Source organism: Neoarthrinium moseri (assembly GCF_022829205.1).
Source record: "Neoarthrinium moseri strain CBS 164.80 chromosome Unknown scaffold63_Wmoseri_CBS_16480, whole genome shotgun sequence".
Classification (NCBI taxonomy): Eukaryota; Fungi; Ascomycota; class Sordariomycetes; order Amphisphaeriales; family Apiosporaceae; genus Neoarthrinium; species Neoarthrinium moseri.
Genome location: NW_026055177.1, coordinates 1 through 18,700, shown reverse-complemented (window position 1 = coordinate 18,700; position 18,700 = coordinate 1). Strand labels below are relative to the sequence as shown.

At 54.5% G+C, this 18,700-nt stretch overlaps 6 protein-coding genes across 6 annotated transcripts; 3 read left to right on the top strand and 3 right to left on the bottom strand.

Moving 5' to 3' along the window:
* Positions 1-568: 568 nt before the first annotated feature.
* JN550_011082 (uncharacterized protein) lies at positions 569-2,668 on the top strand (the record flags this gene model as incomplete). The annotated part of the gene is made up of 8 exons (XM_049309409.1): positions 569-640; positions 694-705; positions 765-1,077; positions 1,133-1,303; positions 1,355-1,675; positions 1,853-2,106; positions 2,162-2,210; positions 2,262-2,668. 8 exons carry the CDS (start codon positions 569-571, stop codon positions 2,666-2,668), a joined length of 1,599 nt encoding a protein of 532 aa, XP_049166882.1.
* A 257-nt stretch (positions 2,669-2,925) lies between these two features.
* JN550_011081 (uncharacterized protein) lies at positions 2,926-4,811 on the bottom strand (the record flags this gene model as incomplete). The annotated part of the gene is made up of 2 exons (XM_049309407.1): positions 2,926-4,711; positions 4,765-4,811. The coding sequence occupies 2 exons, from the start codon at positions 4,809-4,811 to the stop codon at positions 2,926-2,928; spliced, it is 1,833 nt and encodes a 610-aa protein (XP_049166881.1).
* Positions 4,812-5,120: 309 nt separating this feature from the next.
* Positions 5,121-6,808, top strand: JN550_011080 (uncharacterized protein; the record flags this gene model as incomplete). The annotated part of the gene is made up of 2 exons (XM_049309406.1): positions 5,121-6,636; positions 6,690-6,808. The coding sequence occupies 2 exons, from the start codon at positions 5,121-5,123 to the stop codon at positions 6,806-6,808; spliced, it is 1,635 nt and encodes a 544-aa protein (XP_049166880.1).
* A 917-nt stretch (positions 6,809-7,725) lies between these two features.
* JN550_011079 (uncharacterized protein) lies at positions 7,726-9,891 on the bottom strand (the record flags this gene model as incomplete). The annotated part of the gene is made up of 3 exons (XM_049309405.1): positions 7,726-7,875; positions 7,954-9,333; positions 9,412-9,891. The coding sequence occupies 3 exons, from the start codon at positions 9,889-9,891 to the stop codon at positions 7,726-7,728; spliced, it is 2,010 nt and encodes a 669-aa protein (XP_049166879.1).
* A 2,740-nt stretch (positions 9,892-12,631) lies between these two features.
* Positions 12,632-14,863, bottom strand: JN550_011078 (uncharacterized protein; the record flags this gene model as incomplete). The annotated part of the gene is made up of 1 exon (XM_049309404.1): positions 12,632-14,863. The coding sequence occupies one exon, from the start codon at positions 14,861-14,863 to the stop codon at positions 12,632-12,634; it is 2,232 nt and encodes a 743-aa protein (XP_049166878.1).
* A 1,556-nt stretch (positions 14,864-16,419) lies between these two features.
* Positions 16,420-17,964, top strand: JN550_011077 (uncharacterized protein; the record flags this gene model as incomplete). The annotated part of the gene is made up of 1 exon (XM_049309403.1): positions 16,420-17,964. One exon carries the CDS (start codon positions 16,420-16,422, stop codon positions 17,962-17,964), a length of 1,545 nt encoding a protein of 514 aa, XP_049166877.1.
* Between the last annotated feature and the right edge of the window lie 736 nt (positions 17,965-18,700).

Genomic DNA, 18,700 nt, shown 5'->3' with positions numbered 1-18,700 from the left:
TCGACCTCTTTTGTGCAATTGGATTCATTCGACATTTGATCCTCTACGTACGGCAAAGGTCATACTCATACGTTGATTTGACTTTTACACACACTTGAACGGCATGTTCCTCCCAATTAAGAGATCGGAACTGAGTCCTATGGAGAGGTCATCGTTCGCGGAATCCAAACCGAGTCTTGAAAGAGTAACAAGGGCGAGGCAGGTACAAGGCAATAGTCCAACTCTGCCCAACAATCTCGGGAAGCTAGGAATGTTCCGAGAGTGCCAAGGCAGTGCTGCATGTGGCCGCCGATGCTCGTGGACGAGGGGTTGCCCGCGGGGCGATATGGGTTAGCCCAGACCCACTCACAGACTATACCTGGGTAGCCCCTACATAGTACTGACGAGTGCGTCCCTTGGCAAGAGAGAATTACTTAAGATACTCTTTCCATCGAAGAACATCTCACGCTCTTTGAATGATTACCAGGCTTTCTCGTAAGATCAGCGAGTTCTTGTGAAACTTTGTCGCCTGTTGAAGTCTAGTCCAATTGCCTAATCGGGTTCAATTCCCCCTCTTGGCTGACTGACCATGGCGTTCCGAAAACCTCAGTTCCTCCGGGAGATGACGATTCGCATGCTGCGGATATATCTCTTTGCATCGGTTCGTCTAACTCGTGCATGTAACATGATCTGCCGCTAACAATTGTGAACTAGATTGGTGCGATGGTAGGTCACTCGATGGCATAGGAAGTCATCGATGATATGTCTGACATGAGATGATATAGAACTTTGGCTATGACAACAATTGGTGGTCCGGAGTTATTGGAGCACAGAGCTTCATCGATCATTATGGGAGGGATAACGGCCCCAACAACCCAAGGACTCTTCCCTCTTCTTGGCTCTCTGCTGCAAGCGGAACACCTATCGCGGGTTGGATTGTGGGCTGTCTGACTGCGGGCTACGTAACCAGCAGATTTGGCCGCAAGAAGACGATGGTCATCATTTGTCTAATAGCGCTAGTCGGTATGGTGATACAGTGCGCCGTCCGCAATTACTGGGCCTTGATGGTGGGGCGACTTATCAACGCAGTGTCCATGGGTATATCAGGATCATACAATTCTATATCGTACCAGCGTGGCTAACATTGCCGTAGGAATTGAGGCCAATACGGTCCCTATGTACATGGCCGAACTTGCACCAGCATCGATTCGCGGCGGTCTTGTCAACTTCTACCAAACTTGGTTGTATGTTGGAGCTATCTTGGCATCTGCGCTTGTGTATGCCTCCACCAAACATTTCCAAGGGCAATGGGCGTACATGTTGCGTAAGTCCGGAACATTCGAACCGTCAGTAAGCCGAAGCTAATGAGATATAGCCATTGTCGTCCAGCTATTGCCTCCTGTTATGCTGCTCTGCTCGGTGTGGTTCATCCCTGAATCTCCCCGCTGGCTCTTGCAGAAAGGGAGGCGGGACGCTGCCCACAAGGCCTTTTTCTATATCCACGAGCACAGTGCGGCGAAAGACCAAATCGCTCTGGAACTGGATACCATAGAACGTGCCATGATTCTGGAGTTTGAAAATCACCGGGCTACAAGCTACGCAGACTGTTTCAAGGGATCCAATGCACGGCGATCCCTTGTTGCTATTGGTGTTCAAACACTCCAACAGGCCCAAGGCAACTCATTTTTCACCTCTTGTCAGTGTTTCAAACAGCCCATATCTTCCAATATCTTGAATCTTGGTAGAAGCCTCAATGCTGCTCGTCCGATTCCAGTGGAGTTGCGCATGGATTTGAAATATGTAGATCAAGGACCAGTATTGGTGTCCTAGGAACCATTCGAAGAACGAGAGGCTGATATTTCCCTTCCTATAGATCTTGTTATCTTTTTAAAACAGGTTGGCGTGCAGGAGCCGCAGCTTATCGCATGTGCCAAGATCTGTTGCTGTTTGGCCGGTTGCTTTGCCGCCTTCTACCTCACCGATAAGATCGGGAGACGGCCGATGCTGATGGGCGGCTCCTTCTTCATGGCAGGACTGATGATGACTGTCAGTGGTCTTGCCAGTTGGACTCCCGGCGGCGTTTCTGGTGCATCTGCCCAGGGTTGCATCGCAGCCATCTTACTGCATGTGAGTTGAAGTTAATGAGTAATGCTGATTGTTGAATCTCTGACGTTTGTGGCAGGGCGTATTCTCAGCTGCTACATGGGGCTCAACAATGTGGACTGTAACCAGTAAGCCACCATCCGGTCTCCTGCAAGTAGAATCGCTAACTTTGATTCCAGCCGAGGTTGCAACCACACAGCTTCGCGAACGGACCATCGCGCTGGCTACGGTCATCGGTTTCGTAGCGAGCCTGTTGATCACATACATTAACCCGTTCATCCAAAACGAGCCTGGAAATCTCGGAACCCGAGTTGGAATGATCTACGGCAGCATCTCCTTGCTTTCAATGGCATTCGTATTCCTCTTCGTCCCGGAGATGAAGCATAAGAGCTTGGAAGAGCTTGACCAGCTATTCCATGCAAATATCCCTGCCTGGCGATCTCATCACTTTGTTATCACAGCGTCCACTACCAAAATCTCCGACATAGAAGCACCTGAGCTAGACGATCCTACTAAGGTTGATGATGTTATCTACAAGAATGCACGAGATGCCAAATTGGCCAAGACAACAGCCTCGGAAAGCTAGCCCTGAGGTCTTGTCCGGTATTAGTTTCTTTACGTAATGAATCTGTAGATAGCCCTATGAGGTACCGTGTAGGAGCGGGTTCATGTAGAAGAGCCTCATTTGATCCTCTCGTTACAGAAATCTTGCCAAGCCCTGCTTTTGCAACAAATGTGTGTATAACTACAGAAGTAGCCAATGTAGTTCTCTCAATGCCTGTGTATAAGCAAAAGAACCGGAAGGAATAGTCATGATAGATTTGAATAGTCCCGGGTCATCACTCAAACTCCGACAGCGCTAAATAGTGAGCTTGGAGTAGTGACAAAGTCCACATTCATCTCATCTTCACCAAACAGCTCTTCCATGATCAGATTCAACCTCCGGAATGGCAAGCGCGAGAACTCAAAAGACTCGCTCTGTTCATGCAGCTCGGTGAGCACCTTCAAATGGCCCCGGAACTGTAACAGCAATGCCCTCCGCTCGTCCAGTTCTGCATCGTCAACGCTGGACAGCACCAGCGTGATGAGTAGCGACCCAACCATGGCGAGGTCCCCTTTCAAGTAACTGAGCCACAGTCCGACAGGTCTCGATCTTTCCAGGGCCTCGAACACCGCAAAAAGATCCTCGCGGACGGTGGACACGACTTCCGCTGCTAGAGAAGTTGCTCGCTCGCTTCGTTGCTTTGAGAGGGCGCCGAACACGGCTCTCTGTATCGATAGTCGCACAGTCAAGGCGGTCAAACGCACAACGTATTGATGGGGATGGCCGGGGTTGGTTGAAACGGAATGGTCCTCCCTCCACCTCTGCAACCGCGACAGTAGTGGCTGGGCCCTTTCCAAGGCTTGCACTGGTGACCTGGCGTCGTATTCGACACGGATACTGTAGAAGGCGTCCAGAACAGCCGCAAGGATACTACCTAGATCACAGAAGGCAATAAAAGCGCTGACAGACGACAGAGATTCCACCGGTAGTCGTCCACTGTCGTCTGCGAAGTCGGACAGCGTGAGATGAGCCACATTCCAGCTGTTGGAAGCAATGTGCGAGGGCCGCCCAAGCGAATGCGCCATCCACTTGTCATGTGATAACACAGCCCACCAGAGGATCCGGCGAAGCTTCCGTTCCGAGAGGGCGATGCCCCAACCTTTCGGATCAACGTGTAGTCCTATCTCTTGAGCAACACCAACCAGCACATTGGTCAACGGCCAGAATCCGGGATGGTTTGGTGCCCGAATCCGGCCCGGAATGAGTTGCATGAACAGAAGCAAAGCTTGCACGGTCGCGAGATTGGGTGTCCGAATCTCTAAAGACAGCCGTGAGAAGACCCAAGGCCGGATTTCCTGCGGCAATGGGCATGGCACAGACCCAGCCAGGGGTGAGTGGCGCCAGAAATGAGCACCATGCTTATACACGAGTGCTATCAAAGACCCTGGAATCTGCTTCTCCTTGAGACGACTCTGAATACTCTCCTGAGACTCTAGTATAGGGTAAGAAGGATGGACATAGGCATAGTACAACCGGATGAGCTCGTCCTGATATGGAGCGACCATGGATTCGATCTCGGTCAGTGAGTACACATTCGTCGAGCAATCTAAGTGCGAATTGGGAAACACAGTCAGGTATGACGAGACGCCATGATCCTTCCCGATCCTCCATACCGTCCAGGAATCATCACCGAAACACTCGGTCTCATCGTAGACAAGGTGACGAAGTAGGTGGGGATCCTGATCACTGCTGGCGCCGGAGTACAGACACGTCTTGTTCGTGAACATGGTTGTGCCATTAAACCAATCGCGAGATGCCGACGATAACTCATTTTCATCACCTCCAGCATCGCACACTTGTGGCACCTGGGCAGTTTCGTCCAAAGATGGAGCATCGGCAAGCTCCTCGACGGGCCTGTCAACTCGTGATCCTAGAGTTGCCGCCCGAGCTTTCGCCTGCCTTGCCCTGCGCGTCGGGGGCAAAGACTCAAAGGTGCACGTGTGGCCACGATGTCGGCAGAGAGAGCAGACGCCATTCGCATTGTCGCGGATGCAAGCGATGCGTCTCCGCCGGCAGGCATCGCACCTGGAAAAGGGGGTCAGTCTACGCTGCCTTGCAAATGGGCACGAAGAACTTACGGCTTGACGGTCTTGGATCGGTACGGCCTTGATGCTCCTGAACTCATATTTACAGTCGGATCAACCAACCGGGGGGCCATTGGCCGCGGGCGAACACTCAGTGAATGCAGCTGTCGGGTGACGCTCGTTCTCCGCTATCACTGCCGTCGGGAGCCCGGAAGCTGCCGTGACACTAAACCAACCCCTGTAATAGTAGTTTGGCCCGCGGGCAACTGAACATGTATAATGACAGGGTGGACAGCATAACCGGCATGCGACCCCCTGGTCACCAGATATATCAGTTCGGCGAGATGCAGAGATGATGGCACACAACATTAGTATATCGATAACCAGCAGGCATCTGGTGATCCTGCACGATGCCGGCACTATGGGAAGAAAAGGCCGCTGCGCGAAGGCAGACCTTACACAGCCAGATTCCCCAAGAATGGCTCATGTCAATTCCGTCCCCTGATGAAATGACCTGCGTCGTAGGCCAAGCGCTGTTACCTCAACTCTTGACACCATTAGAGGACGAGATTATCCAATCTCCAACGGCGAGGGTCATCGAGCGCCTGCAGCGCGGCGAGTGGACGGCCGAGGCCACCGTCACTGCGTTTTGCAAACGCGCGGCGGTCGCACATCAAGCACTGAACTGCGCCACCGATCTCGTCTTCACGGAGGCGCTCGCCACGGCGCGCGAGTATGATGCATTCTTCAGGTCGACGGGGAGAACCAGGGGACCGCTACACGGCCTCCCCGTGTCCATCAAGGACGTGTTCGATGTCGCGGGCCGCATCACGAGCTGCGGCCTTGTGTCGCGCCTGGATCGTGTCGCGCAGAACGACGCCCTGCTCGTGGCGATACTCAGAGACGCCGGGGCGATCCCGTTCGTCAAGACCAATCTGTCGCAGGCGTGCCTGCTTGTGGAGTCCATCAACAACATCTACGGGACCGTCATGAACCCGTGGAACAGACACCTCAGCGCCGGGGGAAGTTCCGGTGGCGAGGCTGCCCTGGTCGTGTTCAGGGGGTCGCCGTTGGGCGTTGGCACCGACGGCGGCGGCTCGCTTCGCTTGCCGGCCGCGTGGAATGGCGTCTACACGCTCAAGCCGACGTCGACCAGAATCCCGGGCTACGGAAGCGGTGCAGGGTATTCCGACAGCGTCGCGGCTGGTTACGGACCCTTTGCCAATGATCTGGACACGATCGCGATATTCTTCAAGACCGTGCTTTCGGCCAAGCCCTGGCTCAGGGATCCATCTATTGTTCCGATACCGTGGAACTCCAATGTGATTGTTGGTCCAAAGCTCAGGCTTGGCTTGCTGCTTGAAGACGGTGTGGTGCATTTCTCACCTCCAGTACTGCGTATCCTGCGTGCGGCAGCGGCGAAACTTAAAGAAGCCGGTCATGAATTACTCGTGCTAGGGCCTGAATGGGCCGAGATGCACCGCCGGGGCGCAGACATCGCCTTCCGGATGTATACGCAAGAGGGAGGTATTGGCATACGTGAGGAGCTGGAGAAGTCAGGAGAGCCGCTCGTTCCACGCGTATGTACGGGCTGGTCCGAGACGCCCCTGACCCCTCTCGAGATATGGGTCAACCACCGGGCCCGAAAGAAGTTGCGGGTAACCTACCTTGAGAGGTACAACAGTCTTGACTTAGATGCCATCATTACCGCACCGACACCGCATCCGGCGCCGCCCCATGGGGAGTACATCACGTCTGCGATATGTGCTGTTTTCAACGCACTCGATTTCCCGAGCTGTGTGGTACCATACGGTCGTGTTGATCTGACGGCGGACGTGGCGACCCCCGAGTGGTACGCCCAGGAGCCTTACCCGGATATGGCCAATTTCCCCTATGACCGGTACGATGTAGACATGAAGAGACTCTGTAAGTTCTAAACTCCCGGCGGTGGATGATGAAGGGCAACTGACTGCAGGCAGATACCGGACCAGAGGTTTTTGAGAATTCACCGCTAGCGCTACAGATTGTGGCTCCCCCGTACCAGGAAGAGCACTGCGTGGCTGTATCGCAGGTAATTGACAGGATTCTGAATGAATAGACTCTGTCGTAGTGTAAGTTTGACGGATACATTGGCCAAGGGATGCAACTTGAAGAGTGGTCAAGCCTGGGAGTGATTCCCAAGACAAGTAGCAAGCCCGCAGGTTTCTGCGGATCATATACAGGGCCATAGACTCACCCGCCTTTTGAGCTTGTGAAATAATGAGTACGTTCTCGGCGTTGTCAGTCTAGAGTATCTGGGGACGAGCGGTCACAACCAGTTGACCATGATTAGACAAACCCTCTTGAACTTTGGCCCGAGCTGGATTATCAAGTAGACTTGTGTCACTGGCAGGGACCACATCCAACCCTTGGTGAACTCAGGTGCACGCTCCGGTCAAATGATCCAGTAGACACGTCGACAGACACTTCAGCAAGGAGACAAACAACACACACAGGATCGTGGCTCAGGTTTTGCTTCATCATGTGTCATTTCTGCCACGTAAAATACAAGACTACACATGTACGATGCTCATATATCTACATCGCCTCCCTCTCGTGAACTGGGCCTGGCCACAAGAACCATCGTGTGCCACCTGTCCCAGGGAGTGTGTGACTGTCACCAGACCCCTTTAACTCCCACCACGTCCAAAAATGCAAGACCAACAAGACCGACCGGAGGAGCAGACCAAACCACAGAGTGAAGGTACGAATCGAATCGCCAGATCGCCGCCAAATGCTTCAAAGAAGATGGGATCGAAGAAAATGAGAAAGTTTGATGAAACATTTCTCTTGATGAACGCTACGCCGTGCCATGCAATGGTATCGAGCAACTTGGCGTTAAGAACGATTATGGAATGAAAAATGCGCGTCAGCGCTCAGAGGTCCTAAGCGAGACGTCTAGATAAGAAATCTGAGGAAAGGGGTATCGTTTGGTTCGGTTAAGCTGTCGTCATTCCTGATAGGTAAGACGCCTGTCTAATAAACAGGATACTCGGGTAGAGTAGGAGTCCAGGCGGAGTAGTGCTTGTGCTTTGGCTCTCTCTCCAGCTGGGAGAGAAGTTCATCCAGCTCGCCCCAGTTCTCGGGGTTGTCCGCAAACTTGCGGTGCTTTCTTGACAAGATGTGCTAGTGATTTGGTCAGCATTATGATCCCTTCTGGTAACGTTTTGAAGAAAAAAAAAAAAAAAAAAAAGGGCAACCTACATCATCGAAATCGTCAAACTTATCGGCGCAGTTTTCGCAGTAGCCAGGCTTGGGATCCTTCTTCTTGGGCTTCACAAGTCGCTTCTCCATCTCCCTCCGGGCTTTGGCATCCCGCTCTTCTTCCTCTGCAGCCAGTTTTTCGTCAACCAACTCCAACTTCCGGCTCGACGTGCGCGCCAGAGTTCCCGATCTCTTCGTGTCATTATCTTCCTTGAAGCTAGTTTCGACGCTTCCGAAAGTCCGGCGGGAACTGAGATCGTGAGAGCTGTTCCGCTGAAGAACCTTGCGCTGAAGGCCATGAACCTCTTTGCTCAGGCCTGTGATGGTACCTGGAGTCGCCGCAGTGGATGATATCATCTGGGACCGAATGGCGGATGTCATGTGGGATGGTTGAACGCCAGAAGCCACCGGCTCTCCGCCAAACAAGGTCCTCGCGGTACCCGCACGGCTGCTGAACGCGTTGGGGCGGAAGTCAAACTTCTTGCCCGCCAGCAGCTTGGGGGGGTTGAACTCGGTCGAAGCAACGCTAGAGCCTCGGTTGTGAGCGCTCTCCATTTCGCTCAATGACCGCTTTCCGGTCACGGGTTTCGATGGCGGGGCCTCGGGAGGTTGCAGGACGGGCTTCGAGCCAGTGGCAGGCTTGGCCACAACCTCTCGCTTCTTGGGCTTGGCGACTTCCCGGTGGTCGTAATCCTCGACGAAGGGGCACCGGCCAAGGGGCGCAGTCCGAAACTGCGGCCAGTCGCCGTCCGACTTGTCCGTCACCTTGTTGTACTCCCTCGCCATAATGGGCTTTTGCTTCTCCTCAAAGTCGTAGACGTATATGTAAGGACCCTTGAAGTAGTGCAGCTCCCTCGTGGCCACAGTCGGATCTCGGTCCGAGGGGCCATTGACGCGCTCGTTGTGCAACAGCTGCAACAGACTCTTCTCGTCGGCCGTTCGGGACTGAGCGTGTGTTGACTGGGACGCGGCGCTGCGCGATCCGTAGGCGATGGCGGCGCTGACGTTGAGGTCCTGCTCCAACAACATTGACAGCATCCGCTGAAGCTTATCGAGTGACCAGATCTTCTTGTTCATCTCGCGGGCACGAGACAGCACGTCCGTGCTTCTCTTCGGCCGGGCATCTCGGATCTGAGCAAAGGTGCCGCGGCTGGGCGCCTGTGTCGTGGACGTGGTATTGAACAACTTCCTCTTGACAGACTGGCCGCTGACGCGGTTGAGCAACGACGGGTTGATGGTCTGTAGCTGTTCCTGGTCGTCGTGGGTCTCGGTGGTGGCGGTGTTATCCTCTTGTCGCTGACGAGACGAGCGCGACTCGACGGGGATGGAACGCGTGGTGACGACGTGGGTAATCTCGATGGAGAAGAACTTCTCTTCGCGCTATACATGATCGCGTCAGCAGGTGAACTTGAAATTGAAACGTGGGAGGACCGTTTCGGCGGGCCGGGAGGGACGTACAGCACCAAGAGCGGTAATCTGCTTGACCAGCTTCCCGCGGACGTCCTCGGCGATGTTGTCGAAGTAGAAGACCATGTTGGGGAACCTCGCGCGGTGGTGACGCTGCCATTGCCTGATCTCCTCCAGATCGCGCTCGGTGTACTTGCTGGTGGTGGTGGTGGTGGTGGTGGCCTCGCCATGGTGGTGGCCGGCCCTCTCTCTGGCCAGCTTTGTCTCGTAGCTGTTGGCATTCCGGCGCGTCTGCAACGAGAGCTGGGTCCTAGCTAGCCTCTGCTGCTGCGAGGGGGACTTGAGCGGACGGGGGATGCCACTCTCGAGAGCCTGCTTCTTGGCCGGGGGAGGGTGGGCGTAGGCCTCTTCGCGCTGCAGGGTGGCGAGGGAGCGCTTGGGCTTGACGATGGCGTGGGCGGCGGCCGAGGCGCGGATGGGAGAGTTGGCGACATTCTGGTTGGAAGAGAGCGGCATGCGTCGGGAGGACATGGTGGCGAGGAGGATGGGAGGCGGTGATAGGGATACTGCTGCCATATATATGTCCTATCGTGTTACCATGCTAGAGTTGTGTGTGTTCCCCTTCCTGTGGTATCGAGACGAGGCTAGGCTAGGCGTGTAGCAGCATGCGTCACGTCGGATCCAGTCGTCTCGTGTCAGGGCCAGAGCAGAGCGGCCGAGTATACGGGCCGGGCTGGTCGGGGATGGTGGCTCGACGTCGGGTGAGGAAAAGACTTGTTGACTGTGGAGTCTGTTATATTAGCCTCGAGATTCACGCCCAGGATGCAACTGCGGCGGTGGCCGTGTGCACCGTTTTCCAGCGGGGGGGAGGAAACTGGGGTGGCGCAAGGCGAGCAAGAGAGCAAGTGCAGGTCAAGAAAGAGAGGGTGGTTGTTATGGGCTTTGGCTGGTTGGTAGTGTGGACTTTTGGTGTGCGAGTGTGAGTGTGTGAGTGTGTGAGTGTGTGAGTGTGTGGAGGGGCAGGTGCAAATGCAGTTGCTGGCGAGGCGGTCGTGCAGTGCAGGTAGCTGCGGGTGCATGGCACGCGACGAACCGTGACCCAAAACACGCGGGCAGGGCGGGTAACAGCCCCCCCAAGACACGGCCAGGCCGGAGCTGCTACACGTGCATTGGGTGCAGCTCGAGGGCCAAAAGCGAAGTGCAGGCGTTCAATGGCTCAGAAGACACGAGAATCACTTACCAACTCGACGTGAAGCAGCGTGGCCGGCGGGTGGGATGTGGTCGGGTTGCTCGTGGTGGTGGCAGGAGTGGCAGCAAAATGGGTAGAGAAATGAGATTGAGCTCTGGGTCGCCGACCTAGCTGGAAAGCTCTCCAGGAACCTTGGAAGCGTGTTCCGTCGCTGCAAAAGCCCCAGCTTCCCCCCCGGTCGGGCCCCCGTCCCCCAGTCCAGCCACAGCTGGCAGGCGGCTCGGGCGGGTCCCCGTTGCTGGTGGCCTGGTGCTGGTTGCCCACCGGTGCGCTGCGCTAGGCTACAGGGAGCAATTATCAGAATCAACAACAATAACAGAACCGCGGGCACAGGCCAATGCGACATCACCGCTCCACTAAAAAGATCCACGCCTGGCGGCACCGCAGCAACCAGCGACGGCCCATGCCGAAACGGGCACCATGTTGGTTTGATTACTTGTGTAGTTACTCATTGCTCAAGTTCCGCTTAAAACTTCCGAGTACCGCAGCCGGTGTTTTCTGGTAAGCTAGCGTATGGTAAAGGACAAGACGACTGCCATCATTCATCATGGCATCGTGCTCTTCCTTCGCGTTGGCACCATAGGTCAGTAGCTATCTTGCCAGGTCTCAGCAACGGCACACGCAGCACAGGCCCGGGAGACTGATTGTTGTCCGTGGAGAGCGGTTGTCTTTTGTCAACGCCCGCGCCGACACGATTGAGTTGTCGGCCATCTCTTCTGTAGATGGAGGTGGTGCAATGGCTTATACCAGAGGAGCGTCCCTGTCTCAATCCTCGATGTCCACGTCGATATGGTGTTTTAGTACTGGGCGTAACATTCTTATTATTTCGTCATAATAACAGCACCAGAAACCTGCAGAGCACTGAGAGGAAGGCCCTCTATTTGCGGACATGTCCCCAAATCCAGTAGAAACGCCGTCCTGCAAGCGTTCCTGGATCGAAGGGCGGCGAAGAGGGTTGTAGAATGTTAACTCGGCAAGTCACTCTCTGAGCCATCCGTCACCTCCCCTACCATGAGATCTCTGCGATGCAGTGACTGAACAACTTCCATTCTCTTCTCAGTGTAGCTTCTGTCACCAACGTCCAGGTAGAAGACTCGGGCATTGGGCAAACCGGGGCAGAAACGCCATCAGGACGAGGAGTCGTCGACTAAAGGACGGAGCATGAAGGTTGATGTATGTTTTGAGGCTGGCGATTGCTCGGGTAGCCAATTTCAGCGTGTAGATTTTGACTGTTCAGAGGCATTGAGTTGATAGTCTCGGAATGGCCACGTCTAACCCGGGAACAGGCGCATCATAAATCACATAAGGATGCTCACAGCATATTTCTCGTCGTAGCCTTGAGTTCGAACGCCACCAGTAAGTTGAGGAGCTTCTGGTACGTACGCATTTGATAATGTTTCATAGTTATGTCTAGTATATCTACTGTGCTGGGGCTACCTACATAGAGAAGTGTGCGCAAGCGAATTCAACACTTCGCTCTTCACAAAAGCCGGGGCGATCACACGTCATATTCTCGGGGATTTTCCTGCATCTTAATATAACCCTAGCTGAGTATCATAAAGCCTCGGGAGGATACAGTTCGAGGAGACGTATGCGGGAGTCATGGACTTCAGCCTTTCATACTGGTATCACTGACGACCCTTAAGTTTGAAAGGTTTTGATTTAGCTTTGGAAAGGTAGCTAGTGTCCTTGCCAAGCACAAGTGTCACGCATATACGAGGCGGAGCACGTCTGCTTCTTCGTGATGGAAGTGTCGGCAACCCAGATAATTACCCCTATTGGCCCAGCAAGCCTTCGGTTGCTAACGTCATGATTTACTGCGCCCTCCACTTATTAGCTCGAGGTGCATCCTATCGAATATTGTTGGATTTCTCGCCGTTTTGTCCTGCTTGGGTATTCCCATCTGGCCCAATCGACACACATATAAAATACGCATGTGCATGTTCAAAGAGAGCTTACGGGTGATAATTCGGGATACCAGCTCCAATCTAGTCTTAATGTCAGCGACAGCAGATCAACAGATCAGCTAAGCGGGAACACTCCAGGCTCACTTTCTGGATCTCCTTCCATGGCTTTACGGAACTTTTCGTTCCGCTTCCTGGCATCGCCTAGGAATTCCAAAAGCATAGCGGCCGCCTCCCCTTGGGTCAGCACCGAAAGAGGTTCCACCTGGGCAGGCCACGGGGACCCGCGATAAGCAGCCTCCGCCTTGATCCTCTTACGCGTATCCTCTAGGCGCTGGTCTATAATGGCAGGGTCTACCTCAGATGCCGTGGCAGACAGGAACCCCTTGAGCCCGACAACCTCTAAGTTTTCGGGCCCCGGTGGAGAGGACGGCGGATCCTCGATGACGACGGAAGGACCGCGTACGCGGATGAAAGCATAGCGAATGTGGGTTTGGCCGTCGGTCTGTGTCGCTACGTTTTGCTCCTGTGACACGAGGACTGTCCAGCCACCGGGGACCAAATCCCGGGCCCGAGGCGCGCAGAAGGTATGATCCGGCATCAAATGCGGCAGGGACAAATTCTCACAGAGAATAGGACTCACCTCGGCCGCCGAGAGCGGGTTGTCGGATAGGGATGCCGGCCCGCTGGAGAAGCTGAAGAATGGGGCGGCGTCTTCGAACATCCACTCATCCTTCCATTCCAGCATAGAAATCCAGAGACAGAAGCCGGCGGCGAAGCGCTCCGGTCTGAGGAGTCCGTCACTAAGATGGATAGTGTCGTAGTGGAACCGGAAGCTACGCCCCGATCTCCGTTGGTATCGGACAAATATCTGTTGGACGGGGAAAATATCCAGTGTGGTGAAGTTTATACTTGTTGGTAACCAGAACTTCTTGCGGAGAGCCGCCGAATACGCTCCCGTGAATATTACTCTAGTACACGACAGAATCTGAGGCCGGCTAGCGAGCTCCGCGAGAAGCTGAGCACTTAGTGTATCGCTTTCACGGATAGGACTCTGCAGTAGGCAGATTTCCCTTAAACCGCTCGACCGCGAGAGTGCTTCGGCAAGCTGAGCAGGTGTGCTCCGGACACTTTCGATACACAAACTAATGGACTTGATTGTATTATCCGCCTCAAGCCTGTCGCCCAGAGCCGCCGAGACAGACTGGGCAGAAAGAGTCTTCAACTGTTCCAAGCCGAGATGGCCATTTTCAACAAAGGCCAGCCGAATAAGCCGGCCTGCCGAGAGTGTGTTTCCAACCTTCTCGGAGTTTTGTAGCATGTACTGCCGAAGTGTATCTTTGAAGCCACCAAAGCTGTGCACCTCGTCGAAAACAGAAACATCGAGATCATCTAGGTGACTGCTTTCTCGGATGGTCTTCCCGATGATCTGTTTCAAGGTCTTCTGTGTCAAGCCCTCCGGGCCCTGAGTACTTACGGACAAGTTGGCTAACAATAAGAGGTTATTATCATCATCTTTTCCGCCCGATGGCCATACTAGGCTGAAGGCGGTATCATCTACCAACGGTAGCGACGCCAAACGTTCCATATCATAGTCGTAATTTGAGGTTTCATAGACCAAGCCCGTATACTTGAACTTTGCCATATAATCACCCGCTGACATGGCTTTTCGCGGCCGCACCTCCTCTAGGACTCTAAGCGGCCCCTCCTCAGGTTGAAAGCTAGCACCCTGAAACCGTGGTCTTCCCTCCTCCACAGACCTGACAAATTTTGCCATGCCGACGGTAAACCCGACTATACCATACCGCACAGCGTTCAGGTCCGTGATGTCAAAGACCACCATTCCCCACTCGATGTCGGTGTCGCGGTACACGGTACCCAGTGGCTCCGGACGGTTCGGGGCACTGCGCCCGCGCGCGGGATCCAGAGCCACGCCCTGCAGGAGGGCAGCCGAGATGAATGGAAACGGCTGCATGCCGGCGCGGTCCCACGGCCGCCAGCGGCGGGGATCGCCGGGGTTCTTCCGCGTGAGCTCCGGCAACTCCACCGGCTCTGGGCGGTGCCTGTCCAGAACGTCGCCATTCTCGGCGTAGTAAAGGGAGGCGAGGCCTAGCTCGCCGCGGATAGCCGTGTGACTGGCCGGGTCGGAGAAGATCGTGACGATGCGTCGGCAGCAGGCCACCAAGGGTGGCCCATGCAGTGACTCCTCCTCGAAGGTGCCTACGCTGGAGACAACAGCCACGGGGCGGTGCCGGCCTGCGATCTTGGCCACAGCGTAAAAGACCCAGGAGTTGGGGCCAGAGCCTTCGCTGAGAGGCTTCCAGTATGGTGTGAATGTTGCGTCCGCCATAGCGTAGCGGTAGAAAGTGCAAAGCAGGGGGGAATAAATGCCAAGGCTACGGGGGTGGGCTGGATAATAAGCAGTTCACCCGACTCTAGCATGCCGCTGAGTCATTCGACCTCTTCAGGCTGACAATGTGGCGTCTTGGAGAAAGAGGTGTTGATGAGGATATGTCATGTAAGCACCGCCGACGAACGAAGGAATGATGGGAGTACAAGCAAGCTTTACCCAGACGATATTGGCTAGATAGCTAAGCTCATCGGGTTCCTGCCTAGGCAGCAAAGCACATGGGTATCTAGCTCAAAGTATTGCATTTCACATCACATCGAAGGCCACGGCTCACGCTATTCTTCGACTGCTCTTCATGTGATCCTGTCTGGCCCTTATAGGTAGGCAATGGCTCCGTTCCTCGACTTCCGCATTCAGAGATGCGGGTATGCGGATGCACTGGGACAGCGCAGAAGGTAGGTGGAGTATATCAAAAATGCGGAGAGATTCGTCGGTTCCGCGTACCTGGGACAGGTATACTTTTAGGTGACCGCATATTTGTAACCGATGATGGTCATATACATGTCGAATTCATACCCTTGTGATCGACACAGAGCAGAGAGGTGTGCAAGGCGGGTCGAACGGATATTCATGGTATAGATATGGCCCGTGCACTGCTCAACACCGATACGTTCTTACATACTTGCAGGGGCTGATAGTATTGCAGGGATCTCATAATTGCACACACATTCGTACCCATCATCCTGCCAATGTATGTCAGCTTCGAGTCGTTGGATCATGATCAAGTTGTTAAATGGCGCCGCACATGGTCCCATGCCCTCTAATCATGATTCCATTCGAGCCGGGAGGCGTCAACTGTTCATTCAACCCACGAATCGGCCACCAGATACAGCTCTATTCAAAAGCAATATTGACAAGCATGTTGAAGTCTTTTTGCCTTCCAATTCGCAGCTTTTCTTTCCTTATAATTCTCCTTTCCAATCGACCAACCCCCAAACACAGCTTACGTGTTGTTTATATCTGTAGACTCTCCGTTACTTAGAGAACGCAGCCAAAAGTTGCATTGAGGCTGTTGTTGCGCAGAGTAAACAAAAACACGATGACTGCTTGAAACCTGTCTTGTTCGCATGGCTACTTAAGTATATACAATTTGCTGATTCTCGTCGGCTGCTAACTGGTACCTGGTTATCAACTGGACCGAGCCAGCTAAGCAGGGCGGCGTTTGCGCTAAGCCTTAGCTAGCCGAGAAAAGGTGCCATGGGCACTGGCGTAGACACGACACCTCTCAGACCCGCATCGTCGTCATTTTCAAATCTGGAGCTTCTACTGTAAGTTGGTAGAGAGTGTGTGTGCATGCGTGTGCATATGTCTGTCTCTCTGTTTGCGTGACAGAAAGGAGGAGCTACAACGCAAGCTTGTGCTATCCGTCTCACGATAGATTTTTCTCGCTATCTGAGTCTCTGGAGACGCACCCCTCCTTTCGGGGCCCTTTCTTCCTTCCGGAAAGCTGCCGCGTGAGCAGACACCAGAAGTCTGTTTTCCTCTCCTCACTCGAAATGAAGCTCCGCAAGGTCTCAACACCCTTGCGCCAGCTTCAACGACAGGCTAATCGTCAAGCCTCAAGCTTCTCAACGGCGGCCAGACCCCGGGCGCCCGCAACCACAACTCTATTATGCCGATGTCTTGCGCCAACAGCGCCGGCGCCGACGCCCTCCTCGCCTCGGGCTAGGCGCGCCTACGCGACGGCAGCGACGACAGTACCGGCCTCCAGCTTCCTCTTCGGCCAGCCCGTCCACGAAACCCACCCCCATCTGCTCGCGCCCGGCGAATTGACCCCGGGCATATCGGCCCAGGAGTACCACGAACGGAGGGCGCGCCTGGTGGCCGCATTGCCCGAGGGCTCCGCCGTCTTGCTCCCGTCCGCCCAGACCCAGTACCGCTCCGGCGCCGTCTTCCACGCCTTCCGCCAGGAGAGCAACTTCCTCTATCTTACCGGATTTAGCGAACCCGAGTCGCTCGCGCTCATTGTCAAGACCAGCCCGCAGGACGGCGACTACATCTTCCACCTGTGGTGTCGCCCGAAGGACCCCAAGCAGGAGCAATGGAACGGGCCGTGGAGCGGCTTGGACGCCGCGCGCGACGTGTGGAACGTCGATGAGGCTGGCGATATCGGCAGGCTGGATCAGGGGCTTACTGCTGCCCTGAAGGGGGTCACGAAAATATATACAGATGCCGAGTTGACCAAGTATGGGGTCCCGACGAGGCTAGGGAACACGCTGCGGGCAGCAGCGTCGGGCATCAGCACGGCACCCCTGAAGCCAGCCATCAACTCGCTGCGGGCGGTCAAGTCTCCTGCCGAGATAGCATGCATGCGCCGAGCCGGCCAGGCCTCGGGGCGTGCCATTACGAATGCCATGCGGCGGGATTGGAAATACGAGAAGGACATTGCCGCCTTCCTCGACTACGAATACCAAAAGGCCGGGCTCGACGGCTCGGCCTACATACCGGTCGTGGCTGGAGGACCCAAGGCCCTGCTGATCCACTATGTTCTGAACAACGGATCACTGAACGACGACGAGTTCGTTCTGGTCGATGCCGGCGGTGAGTACGGGACGTACATCACCGACATCACACGGACGTGGCCCGTCTCGGGCAAGTTCACCCCGCCGCAACGGGACCTCTACGAGGCTGTCCTTTCGGCTCAGCGCGCCAGCGTCAGCCTGTGCCGGGAAAGCGCCGGCGTCACGCTCGACAAACTCCACAGCATCACCGAGACTGCCCTGCGGGATCAACTCCAGCAGCTTGGCTTTGACGTGGGCGGTAATGCTATGAGCACGCTGTTCCCACACCATGTCGGCCATTACATCGGACTAGATGTCCACGATGTGCCGGGTTTCTCTCGCGGCACTACGCTCAGCGAGGGCCATTGCGTAACGGTAGAGCCAGGCATCTACGTGCCAGACGATGAAAGATGGCCCAAGGCTTTCCGTGGCCTGGGCATCAGGATCGAGGACAGCGTGGCCGTCGGCGAGGATAGCCCTTTGAATCTGACAACTGAAGCTGTCAAGGAGGTGGTTGACATAGAAGCGCTGAGGGACTAAGCCTCGCCTCTACATGTATATTTATGGCTGTAACTATAGAAGTACCACGCAGGGTCCGCCCAGGATGTCGGTTGTATGGTACCATATGTACAACATAGCTTGAACCATAATCATAAGCCACAAGATGGGAGAATTCTCTAAGGTCTGATTCGGAATGAATTAGCTCTGTTTGATCCAGCACCTCTGAACCCCCGCCTTGAGCCAGTATTTGTGCTGTAGAGTGGATCATGAGATCATTTATGGATAACTACGACCTACTCCCGGTCTCGATACTTAGAACTCCTTGTCTTCGAGTCGGTTGTAGCGATCCTCACACAAGCTTCAGGTCTTGCCCAGCCTCATGACTTTCGCAATGACGGAGTTTCGAGGGCCTGCAGCGCGGCAACATCCCCCTTAACACAAAGGCCCCAGGTACCTAAGCGTCGGCAACCCGCATGCACATATCCCCCCAAGCCTGGGCCGATTTGTGCGGCCCGGGACCAGGCAGTATTTCAAACAAACATTCAAGAGTTTTGTCCAGGTACTTAGGGCAAGACAGGTCTGAAGCTTGACAACAGCAAACGAGCGAGCCCGGCAAGGGATGCGCCCAGTAGATGGCCAGGTAGCTTAATTGGTTAAAGCTCAGGAATCTTATGTTGGTTCAAACCCAGCCCTGGTCCTCAATCCCTTCCTTTCCTATTTTTTTTTTTTTTTTTTTTTTTTTTTTTTTTTTTTTTTTTTTTTTTTTTTTTTTTTT